At 37.8% G+C, this 12,854-nt stretch overlaps 1 protein-coding gene across 1 annotated transcript; it reads left to right on the top strand.

Moving 5' to 3' along the window:
- The first annotated feature begins 11,544 nt into the window (after positions 1 to 11,544).
- On the top strand, positions 11,545 to 12,048 carry LOC120293764. The gene has a single exon (XM_039313501.1). The coding sequence runs from the start codon at positions 11,545 to 11,547 to the stop codon at positions 12,046 to 12,048; it is 504 nt and encodes a 167-aa protein (XP_039169435.1).
- The last annotated feature ends 806 nt before the right edge of the window (positions 12,049 to 12,854 follow it).

Genomic DNA, 12,854 nt, shown 5'->3' with positions numbered 1-12,854 from the left:
TGCTTAGGCAGCTCATAGTATATTGGTTTACTAATCGGGTTTTAAGGGGTATAACTTGCTGAGACGTTGTCTCACTGGTTATTGAATAACCATTTTCAGGTCCTTAAATGGCATTGGTGAAGAACTAGAGACTACAGTGTGGGAGGGGAAGCCGGAAGAATTGACGATCCTATTGGACTAGCTAGTCATAAGGCAATTCTCTTTTTATAGAAGTCAATTCCATTTTGCAGACTCTGTTTTAGAAACTTGTGGTTTAATCCTGACTTAACAATTCGACTTATATATATTTGCACTATGTTTGGCAATGTATATAAGTTTGGATGCTTTTAAAGTGGAAATTTGGAATTCTAATTTTCTATCACATTGCTTTATTGTTTGGGGATTTTATATGCTTCCGCATGCGTATATTAAATGAAAAGGTCGGCGATACGTCCTGGGACATCGCTATTAATCGACCAAGGTAAGGGATGAGTGCGTACTCAAGAATCGGGGCGTGACAAATTTACTTCATATGTTGGTAGGAGATCAGATAGGATTAAGTTTTATTAGGATAGTAATCGTTTGTTACCAAAAAAGAAAAGTAAATCATTCCATTAGCTCTGAGAAATGCTCAAATTATGGTAAGAAAATCTCGACCTATCTAATTGCATACCTTGATTACTTATTGTCTTACCTGGTAAAGCAAGATACTCAGTAATTATATTAGCAGCTGAATAGGAATACGTAACAAGCTAATTACTATTCCTTTTCCTTTTTTAATCTTGCATTTACTCAAATTACAAAAATAGTGAACTTTAGACATCTATATAAACCCACTTCAATGGGACACACAAGACATATCTTTCACAATCTTACCCTGTCCATCAATCAAGCCAAATACACTTAAAAATGGAGAAGGGTCAAGTCAAACTCAGTGCACTGGTCTTTCTATTGGTGATTGCTTCCAGTAAGTTTCTTTTCATCTCTCCATTACTATTATCATTTCTATACGTACAACTGCACTAATGAGTTCCTCCACATTTTCCTTCCTTTAAGGTCTTGTTGTCTCACATGCTCAAACAAGAGTAGGACCAGAAGGAGGCTGGGATCACACGCTTGATCTTCGGAGAGGACCGGGAGAAACTTGTATTGGAACTTGTCCTCTGGGCAGCATCCCGCCTTGATAAATAACCAATGCGTGTGTGTTGCAGGTTAGGACCATTGATTTATGTGAGTTTTGTGCCTCTGTGAGAGCAGAGGAACCAAAAATAAAATGGGTTCATGCTATTGAATTTTTGACTTTTTTCCATGGTCTCGAAAATCTCCAATGATTAATCGAAAGTAATCAAAGGCAATGGTCATATTCCTTATGTACAAAATAGACGAACGATTGAGGAGGGATAAGAGAATAAAAATTTCAATATCTGAACTTAAAAGATGAATTCCCAAGAGAGTAACACAACCAATATCACCTCATGTCTTTGAATTTGATGGTGAAGAAATTCAAAACATGGTTTAAATACTCTAATTGGGTATGCTTTAGGTTGACGAGAAAAATGAAGTATTGAAATTGAGATATAAAGGGAAATTCAAAGATATTAAAGTTCCATTTCTGATTTCATTCACCATCCTTTTGGATCACACAACAATTAATGTAGGGAAAATTTTAAATAAAGGCCTTAATTGAGGTGATTTTTGAAAGTGCTAGTACGAGCACCTAGAGGGGGGGTGAATAGGTGCGAAAACAAATTTTGCAGAATATAGTGTAAAACTTTACTTTTAATCTAAGTCTGGTTGATAATAGACTCTGCAGAGGAAATCATACTCTAACAAGTTAAATAGAGTTACGAACAAAATAAAAGAGTTCAGGGAAGAGAATAAGAATACAAGGTTTATAGTGGTTCAGCTTAATCTAAGCCTACATCTACTCTTCCGCACTAACAGCCCACCGGCTGGATTTCACTATGAATCAAAAGAGTCGTTACAGTATCACGTCCTTGATTCCACAGTGTAGAGATTCTACTACACTTTCTCAAGGCCTCACAAATATCTAAACTCTCTTTTGAGTACAAGTTTACGCTCAACAATTGAATCAGCAAAGAACAAGGAGCTTCAGACTTTGGAATTTATCTATCGTGCACACTATCGAATAACTAGAGCACCCTCCTTATATACTTCTCCATGCCTTCATAACCGTCGGCACCTTCCAAAGGAGTTCTTCCAATTTACCCGTTAGACATAATCAATTAGGGAGATCTCGAGTTACTTAAGAAATGTGATGATAGCCCACCAATCCTGCTCGCTCATACAAATCAGGATCTAGGTTTCCATAAGTAGAACCTTCCAAGTATACTTCGCCAATCAACGGATCCAAATTACTCGAATTAATTTTTAAACGAATAATAGATCTTGAGATGCTATCTCCAGCCGTGAGAACTTTTTAGCCGCTCAAATCAAAACATTAAAGAAATACTCGCATATGGATAAGTTCTCTTCGTCGATCTAGAAACTATCAATGAGGGCAGACTTTAAATCTTGAGCTGGCGGTCTTCAGACTTTGACAAAAGAATCTACAAGTCTTCAGACTAAACTGATGGAAACGTTTTATCAACTTCAAAACAAATAAGGAAATTTTCTCCAACAATCTCCCAATTTTTTATGGTGACAAAACTTTTATGCAGATTTGGATACTTATGACCTACAAGACAATACTCAAGCAAACAAGAATATCTCACAAAAGATAAATGGATTAGGATAAAGATAGTGTCGAATCTGCATCCACAGGAAATGAGTTAGTCTTGTAAAAATAACTATCTTTGCCATGAATACCAACAATGCTTAAGATATTGCAAGCATTAAACGATCAAACAGTCCAAACCAAAAACACAGTCCAAACCAATCACAACAAAACAAAAATTAAAGTCAAATCCAAAAATTAAATCAAATCTGCACCAACTTCTCCCCCTTTTTATCAGTATTAAAAAGGTAGAGACTAAAAAGAGAATTGAATAAAATTAAGATTGTTTTGGAACGCAAACAAGCTGGAAATCTCCCTTGACTTGCCAGTCTCCTCCAGCTTTCTCAAATCCTCCTTCAGTTGCGCTACTTCTTCACCCTTGGCAGTTGCTTAAACTTGAAGATTAAGGGCCTGAACTTGATTGAGTAATGAAACTCAAGTGGCTTGATTGGCATTCTGCATATTCTGAAATTCGCATCCCAAAGCATAAATCTGATCTCTCATCTCCATAAGAACATCAAGCAATCTTCTAAAGTCTGCTGAGTTGTCAGTTTGAGTGCTTGCTTCAGCATGATCAGTTTGTGGAGTATTGGCAGATGATGGAACTTCAGCATGAGCACCCAGGTTTGGATATGAAACCTCATTACCTTCTTCAGGAAATTGAGAGGCATATACATCTTCTAGATCGACAGGAGAACGACTAACATCATCACTAGTAAAAGCAAGTGAATGAGTACCTCTTTTATCAGCAACTCCCCATGTTTTAGTGCCTTCAAGTGGAGAGAAGTACTCTTCATGCTCTGTCTCTTCTTCAATGACACGATGACCTTGTTCTCCTCTTTGCTCTTCTTATGTAGTTCTTCCTTCCTCTGCTTCTTTCCTCATCGATTCCCTCTCTTCACTCTTCTACTCTATTTCCTCTCTATCTTGGTTCTCTCTATCCTCTATCTCTGGAACAAGACGCTGTAAGTTCCTTAAGGCAAGAGCACAAATGGTGATGTCTTCCTCATCTTCTTCATCTTGCAAGATGAGTGCTCTCATTTTCTTAGATGAAGCTGTCATAGGCTCTTTGCCTTTCCGTTTTGCAGACAGAGTCTTAACGAGTCTTGATAGGAGTCTTCTCCTTAAATCTCTCTAAAGCCTTATTTAGCTCCTTCAGATGCATCTTTGAAACCATCTTTAGTCCCGCTACCATTTGATCATAGATTCGAACACATAGAATTTTGGGAGGCTGAATTTTAAAATTTCTTAATAACTAAGTAACAAGTGTTGAATAAGGTAGTTGGTCCTTGTCCTTTACCATAGATCTATACATGTGAAACATGACAGTATGCGGCAGAGAGAACTTTTGACCAACATTGATAGCACACATCAGCTTTGCTTCTGAATTGGAGACGTCAGTCTTTGATGTGGATTTTGGTCTAAGACAATTAATCACAATCTTATGAAGCAAGATATTTGAAGCACTCATCCTCGAGTACGAAATCCAACCTTTTGCCATTCCGTCTCAATTAAGCTCCACAGTTGCACAACCAATAGACACAATAATTGATTGGAACATCCCTCTCTTTACTCCAATCACATCAGCTAGAGTGTCCATATTAACCACATAATCCTGGTCTCTAACACTGAAAGAAAATCAATTCACATCCAAAAAGCTTAGATTAGAATAGAAATATGCGGTAAGTTCTGGATGAGCTACAGTAGTTTTAGAGCAAAATCGTTCAAGTTGAAGTAAAGTAAATTTCTCCTGCAACTTCACATTCAGAGAGTCGAGAAAATCAAAATCCACACTCATTGGGTTCATTACCCCTCGCTTCAACAACTTAGAGTAAACTCGCTTATGTTCCTCAAAACGAAACAGATCTTCTCTTCTTCCTTGAATTTTCGCAGCAACACCCATTCTAAACTTAAAATGAGTGAACATCTTTTCATCATCATTCTTTCCATCAGGTTGACTAAATCCTCCAACATGTGGATCCTTGGGAAATTCGCAAAAGCCCTTTTTGTTGAGCCAATAGGAGCAATCCCCAAACGTTCCATCTTTTGTAAAAAATAGGTTTCATTTCGGTACCCATTTTCTTTCAAAAATTCATCGATAAAGGTCATTGGAGAACCTCCATCCTTTAAGGAAAAGTAGAGTTTGAAGGTAAAAGCAGGCTTAAGAGTCCTTACAAGTTCGGCATCCTCAATAATTTCTTCCTCCGCTTGTTGTTGCTAAACATTTTGTGGTCTAGCCTGAGGAGAATGGCGCGGTTGAGAATGTTGTGGACTCTGCTGTTACCTTGGAGATTCTTCTTCCTCGGTCAGGTCAAAATGTGTAGGAACCTCACGCATATGCTGTGGTCCCCTGTTTGCAATCCTTGAGGACTTTCTTTGAGAAGACATTATCACAGTGTTTGAGAGAATTTCCGAACACGATTCGCGATAAAGATGAAAACTTTAAGGGTTAAACTAGAGAGAAAGAGTAAGAAAGTGAAGTTCTGTGCTTCTAGGGTTTGTGAGTAAAAATTAAGAAGAAAAACAGTATATAAAGCAATCGAAATGAGGTATACGGATTGTCATAAAAGGAAAAATAAAAAGTGCATTTTAAAAAAATAACTGCCTTTTTGAAAATAGATAACTGGCATTTCAAAAAAGATAACTTCCTTTTCGAAAAAGAATAATTGCTATAATTTCAAAAACTTGGGAAGATAACATCAATCAATTGTAAATTAATAAACAATCGTACCTTTTCGAGTTTTTCTCCGAAAGATAAATTGCCATAACTGAAATGACTTACAGTCGTGATTCTTTATCTTCTAAGTCTGAGCATCTTTAGAATTTTATCCTTGAGTCTGAGCTTCTTCAGACTTTAAGATATTAAGTCTGGATCGAATAGACTCAAATAGACTTTTCTCCGGTGGCTTTGTAAAAATGTTCGCCAGTGATTCTTTGAGTCAATGAATTGAATCAAGACTTCTCCATTTTGAACATGGTCTCTAATAAAATGATGTCGAATCTCTATATGTTTTGCTCTTGAATGAAGAATTGGACTCTTGGTGAGATTAATCACGCTGGTGTTGTCACATTTGATCTCAGTGCATGAGTCTTCGATTCCAAAGTCTCTTAGTTGTTGTTTTATCCATAATATTTTAGAACAACTTCCAAGAGCCACATACTCTACTTCTACTATTGAAAGAGTTACAGTACTTTGCTTCCATGAAAACCAAAATACTATCATGTTACCAAGCAATTGACAAGTGCCCGATGTACTCTTTCTATCAACTCTGCATCCTGCTAAATGTGCGTCTGAGTATCCAAGAAGAGTAAAGCCTCATTCTTTAGGATACCATAGACCTAACTTAGAGGTTGTTGCAACGTATTTGATGATGCGTTTCACAGCACTTAGATGAGATTCTTTGGGATCTGATTGAAATCCAGCACAAATACAAACACTAAACAAAATGTCAGGTCTAGAGGCAATAAGATAAAGAAGTGAACCAATGATACTCATGTAGAGCTTCTGGTCAACTTTCTTTCCTCCTTCATCTTTGTCCAGCTTCGAAGAACTTGACATTAGTATATCAATCTTTTTGCAATTCTTCAAACCAAACTTTTTAACAAGTTCCTTAGCATATTTTTCTTGGTGAATGAAAATTCCTTCCTTCAATTGTTTTACTTGTAGTCCGAGAAAGAATGATAGTTCACCCATCATGCTCATTTTGAATTCATCCTGCATAGACTTAGAGAATTTCCTGCACAAATTTTCGTTAGGTGATCCAAAAATAATATCATCAACATAGATTTGAACAAGTAAAAAGTTTTTACTTTCTCTTTTAATAAACAAATTAGTGTCTACTTTACCTTTAACAAAGCCATTTTGGATTAAAAACTTACTTAACCTGTCGTACCAAGCTCAAGGTGCTTGCTTTAAACCATATAACGTCTTTTTCAGTCTGAATACAGAGTCTAGTTTCCTTGGGTCTTCAAAACCGGGAGGTTGTTCCACATAGACTTCCTCTTAGATAAATCCATTTAGGAATGCACTTTTGATGTCCATTTGGAATAACCTGAAATTCTTATAACAAGCAAAAACAAGTAATAATCTAATTACTTCTAACATTGCTACTGGTGCGTAAGTCTCATCATAGTCTATCATTTCTTCTTGCGTATATCCTTTGGCCACAAGTCTTGCTTTGTTCCTTATAACTTTTCATTTCTCGTCCATTTTATTTCTGAAAACCCATTTAGCTCCAATAACAGATTTACCTTTTGGTTTAGGAGTTAATTCCCAAACATCATTAATACTAAACTACCTGAGTTCTTCTTGCATAGCTTCAATCCAGCTTTCATCAGTTAAAGCTTCTTCTATGCTTTTGGATTCTATTTCAGAAATAAGAGCCATAGTGCTAGACTCTTCATGCCTTTTGGATCTTGTACGAATCCCTTCATCAATGTCACCAATAATAAGTTCTTTGGGATGACTGGACTTGTGCTTCCAATTGCTGGTTGGTCTGACAGACTGCTGATCTTTTTCTTCATTTGATTCTTCGACGTTCGTTCGTTGTTGACCTTCTGCAGTCTGAGCTGCTTCTAGGGAATTAGACTTTGCAGAGTTTGAAGCAGGTTCAGATTCTTCAGGTTGAGTCTGGATCGATTGATTTTGTATAAGGTCTTGAAATTTGACATTCATTGATTCTTCCACAGATTGAGTCTTCTTGTTGTATACTCTGTAAGCTTTGCTGATGGTTGAATATCCAAGGAAGATTCCTTCACCTGATTCAAACTTACCAATTCGATCATTTGCATTTTTCAATACAAAACATTTGCAACTAGACACATGAAAATAGGAAACAATTGGCTTCTTTCCTTTGAAAAACTCATAGGGAGTTTTCTCCAGAATAGGCTTTAAGAAAACTCTGTTAATGATATAACATGCTGTAGAAACTGCTTTAGCCCAAAAACGAGAAGAAATGTTGCTTTCAATTAAAAGTGTTCTAGCCATTTCTTGCAACGATCTATTCTTCCTTTCCACAACTCCATTCGGTTCAGGAGTGTTTGGAGAGGAGAACAAATGTCGAAAACCAGATTCATCACAGAATTTAGCAAAATCTTGATTTTCAAACTCACCACCATGGTCTGTCCGTATGCTTGAAATAATATATCATTTCTCATTTTGTACTTTTTTAGCAAACTTTTTTAAAATAAGAGAAGATTTCAGACTTACTTACTAGAAAGTATACCCAAGTAAATCGTGAATAATCATTCATTATTACTAGGCAATATCTCTTTCCACCAATGCTTTGAGTTCTAGTTGGTCCAAAGAGATCCATATGTAGGAGCTCCAGCACACGATTAGTGGAAACTTGATTTATTGGTTTGAAAGAATTTCTAACCTGTTTTCCCAACACATGGTGTGCATAATTCAGATTTTTGGTATGTTAGGTTGGGTAGTCCACCAACAAGCTTCTTTGAGGAAATCTTGGCAATTTGCTTCATATTGATATGGCCAAGTTTTCGATGCCAAAGATTAGCTTCCTCTTGAATTGAAATTAGACAATGAGATTTTTCTGGTTTGATATCCAAAAGATAGATGTTCCCATGTCTTCGCCCCGTGAAAGTCTGAAAAAAGTCTTTACTGGTTCCCAAATATATTCCTTCTTGAAAATTGATCTTGAAACCCGTGTCGCACAATTGGCTGATACTCAGTAAGTTGTAATTGAGTCATTTTACTAAGGAGACGTTGTTGATTGTGAGACTTCCAATTTTTACTATTCCACATCCAACAATTTTTCCTTTGCTATTTCCACCAAAAGAGACTTTTCCACCATTTGTTTGGATGAACTTTATAAAACAACTTGAATCTCTTGTCATATGTCTTGAGCATCCACTATCCAAGTACCATTTGACCTTTTTCTTGATAGTGACCTGCATTTAAAAAAGAAACTCAAGCTTTCTTTGGTACCCATACTTTATTGGGTCAAATGGAATTAGTGCAATATACAGTCTTTGCCCAATCCTTCTTAACAAGTTTCCAAACCATAGGACATTATTTCTCAAAGTATTCTGAGTTGTTGTACTTAGAACATTTAAAAGCACTATGGCCAATAGGTTTTACAAAGACTTTTTTAAAAATGATTTCTATAAAAGGCTTTTGTAGGTCTTTGTTTGATTATTTCCTTTACTTTTGGAAAATCAATTAGAGGAATGGTTTCAAAAGTCATTCCCAAGCCTGATTTGTTAAAGTAAGATCTTTGTCTTTGAAAGAATCTTTTCCAATTTCTCGAGATCTTATAAAAAAACCTTTTTGAAATATTTGAAATATCATTTTTTTCAAAAGTTTATTTTCTTTTGAAAAAGAGTCTACATTTTCTTTTAAATTAATAAAACATTTATCTAAATCTTTGAACTTTTCTTTCCAAACAATCTCCCGTTGCTTCAAAGTGTAGAATTTTCCTTTTAGCTCGGAAATCCTCTTAAGAGGTTTTGAGACTAAGACAAAGTTCATTGATATATTTCGAGACTTTAGTAAGAATTTTTAAATTACTTACCTCGAATTCACTATCTCGAGTCTGAATCAATGTGCCTATCTTAGAGTTTGAATCTGATTACGATTTTGCCATTAAACAAATATTAGCATAATCATTATCACTCTCTTCGCATTCAGTATCACTCCAAGTTTCTGCTTTTAGTGTCTTTCTGTATTTATCAGCTTTTCCTTTCTTTTTCTTGATGGCAGTTGGATTGGTCCGACGTATCCATTTTCTTGCGTTCAAAACAAATCACATCTTTATTGGATTCATCGTCCTCACTGATTTATTTTGAAACTTTTGAGAGCTTTGTTTCTTCCAATTGAATCTTCTTCCATTTTTGTTCAATTTTCTGAACCTTCTTATCATGAAAGCAAGCTCTTCATCATTCATATCGTCTTCAGAATCTGTAACATCAGAATCATCATTAGATTTTAAAGCGATAGACTTTTTACCTTTGGGATCTTCTTCCTCATTGATTTGCTCCACTTCATAGGACTGAAGAGTGCCAACTAATTCGTCAACGGAGAGTGGCATGATCCTTTGTGTCTCCCTTATTGAAGTCTTTACATGATTTCAATCTTTGGAAAGTCCACGCAACAGTTTGTTAACCTTCATGGGTCCTGAGATTGGTTGACCTTGATACTCAAGATCATTCATGATTTCTGTAAAACGACTAAACATGTCAATGATAGATTCTCCTGGCTTCATCTTGAAGGCTTCATATTGACCAAGCAGAATATTGATTTTGGTTTCTTTCACTCAATTAGTTCCTTCATAGGTAATGTGCAGTCTATCCCAAACTTCTTTAGTTGTTTTACCTTTGTGCCTATGTGGTCGTATTTCTATGTGTCGAGTATCATGCTCGTGTGGCCGAAAGTAATTGGAATGCCTAAAAGAGAATGAACTTAATTGGTTTATATTGAGTCTGTGATTAAATATATCACCCCGGCGAAAACGACGCCCGAGAGCATGCACATAAAGTGTTTATTGTATATCACCTTGCCGAAAACGACACCTTAGAAAATATGTGGGATAGGTGATTGGTACAATGTCTTGGCGAAATCGACGCCTGAGGGAAAATACGTGGTTCGATGACTAGGTATTATACTGGAAATTGTATAGTATGGTTCGGATCGTCAAGAGAAGATCCAACTGACATGTAATCGACTAGGTCGATTGATCATTGCTTTGATCTGATGTTGTGAATTGATTGATTGAATGGAAATGACCGGTGAATGGTCCGACTAACATATAATCGACTAAGTCGATTTGATCAATGTTTCGATCCGTGATATTATGATTGAGTGTATATTTGAACTATGCTAATTTGCAGGTGAAATCTGAGACCAAGGTAAGTCCTCTGACCCGTGTGTGCATAGGCAGCTCGAATAGTGTATTGGTTTACTAATCGAGTTATAGAGGGTAGAACTCGCTGAGATGTGGTCTCGATGGTTATTGTATAACTATTTCAGGACCCTAATGAGAAGCCTGGGGAGGAGGAATCTGAGGAGAACCTTAATGTGAAACCTGAGGAGGAGGAAGATTTTGAATAAGAAGATGATCCAAAGAAGGATCTAGAGTACGACCCGGATGAGGACTGAGATCCCATCCCATTTTGTGTGAGCCTTGTGTTCTTGTAGATATGTGTGAGATCAGACCTTTGTGAATAGTATGGTAAAATACTATGGGTTGTGCTATGTATAAAAGTAAGGTTGTGAATTTCATCAAGAAAATTATGACCTTACTTTTCTATCCCATTGCTTTACTGTCTGGGGATTTATAATTGATTCCGCATGTGCTTATGAAAAGGAAAGAGTCGGTGATCCGTAGTCTTGGGATATCGCATTTAAAATCGACCAAGGTAAGGGATGTGCGTGTGCTTGAGGATCGGGGCGTGACATCCCTTTTTTGTGGTATCAGAGCGAAATTCAAGATTGGAGTGATAAGGAGCGATGATTCAAGGGATAGTAGTAAGAAAGGCCTTTAAATTCATAACCGGTGCATGTCTGTGGTAGCTGAGTGCTAGAATTGCTTATTGTTTGGGTCACTCTATTTCTAATTTGTTGTGGAATTGGAAGTAGGTATCAGTTTTTAAAGTTAAGCCATGAGTGACCAGGAGACGAGAACTCCTGCTAAGAGGACTAGTAAGGTCGTAGTTCGAGGTAGAGCACTGGCCCAAGTCAGTACCCGAGGAGGCCAGGTCGAGCGCCAGCACAGGCCGACGCGAGTGGAGTGACTCCACTTGTTGTAGATGTAGAGGTAGCAGCCCCTAATGATCCCATAATAGAAGAGATTATGTGAGTACTGGAAGCAATGGGTACGAGATTAGAACAGCAAGCCATTACTATTAAAGCCGCCGCTCAGGCTGCCGTTACCGCCGCTATTGCTCCTGCCGCTGAGTCCGCCGCTGCTACCGCACTTGCAGTTACACCTACCGTTGCTCTTGCCGCAATGAATGTTGAAAGTCCACTAGGGATTGTAGTCGTTGCAAGACCAATCCATAAGCTGGTGGAGCAATTCCTAAAATTGAACCCACCATTGTTCACCGGGACAGGAAATCCTGAAGCTGCTTCTTTATGGGTTCAGAAGCTTGAGAAAGTGTTTGCACTGCTGATGTGCAACGAGACTGAGAAGGTAGTCTTAATAGCTTACCAGTTAGAGGAAGTTGCGAATACTTGGTGGATGACTACTCAAGAAACGATCTTTCCGGAAGGCGTTGTTCAGGAGTGGAAAATTTTCCTTGAAGCCTTCAATGATAAGTATTTCTCTGAGACCACCAGGGAGGTGAAGATAGCCAAATTTCAACGTCTTCGTTAGGGTTCCCTAACCGTTGATAAGTATGAGGTGAAGTTCGCCGAACTTTCACGGTATGCCCCTAAGCTAATTGAGAACCCTGTAAACCGAGCGAGAAGATTTAGATATGGATTCAAACCGAACTTGAGAAGCCCCTTAGTCCTTCTGGATCTGAGGACTTACAACGACATATATCAGAGAGCTCAGAAAATTGAGAAGGATTTAAATGAGAGAGCTGTCTCATCTGGATCCAGGTTTAGCTCTCATTGAGAAAGCATTCGCTAGGGAAAGAGGCCCATGCCTAGAGGTAGATTCCATGTCCCGCCCAACTGGAAGGGTGGAATTAGAAAGTCGAAACCCACTTAGATTGGTGTATGTCACTTTCGTGGAAGACAACATGGATCGGCCCTGTGCTTTCCTAGGGCAAGAGTTTGCTACGAGTGTTGCTAGCACGGCCACCTAGCTAAAGATTGTCCCCAAAGACATATGGGACTGCAACAGTTACCGCCACCCCCACAGATGGGTCAGAACCGAGGAATTGCACCGCAAGATGCACTGCATGGTGGATTGTATAGACCACTAGTTCAGGGCACAGTTTACACCATCACCGGAGGACTGGACAAAGGGAAAGCACCGTAGATAAATCACCACTAGGATGACGAAAGGAACAGGAATGGACCAACTAGGCACCAAGCAAAGAAAGAATGTTTTTGAGGTGTTTTTATTAGAGTAGTGCAGCGGGATTTTGAGTGAAGGTTGTAAAATTTCCATTGTTGTAATAAAGTGCTAGAAAGATGATAACTATAGTTGTACTTGACGGGTTTGCCTAT

The sequence above is a fragment of the Eucalyptus grandis genome, chromosome 5 (assembly GCF_016545825.1).
Source record: "Eucalyptus grandis isolate ANBG69807.140 chromosome 5, ASM1654582v1, whole genome shotgun sequence".
Classification (NCBI taxonomy): domain Eukaryota; kingdom Viridiplantae; phylum Streptophyta; class Magnoliopsida; order Myrtales; family Myrtaceae; genus Eucalyptus; species Eucalyptus grandis.
Note: the sequence above shows the minus strand (reverse complement) of the source record. Positions and strands in the feature narration are given on the sequence as shown.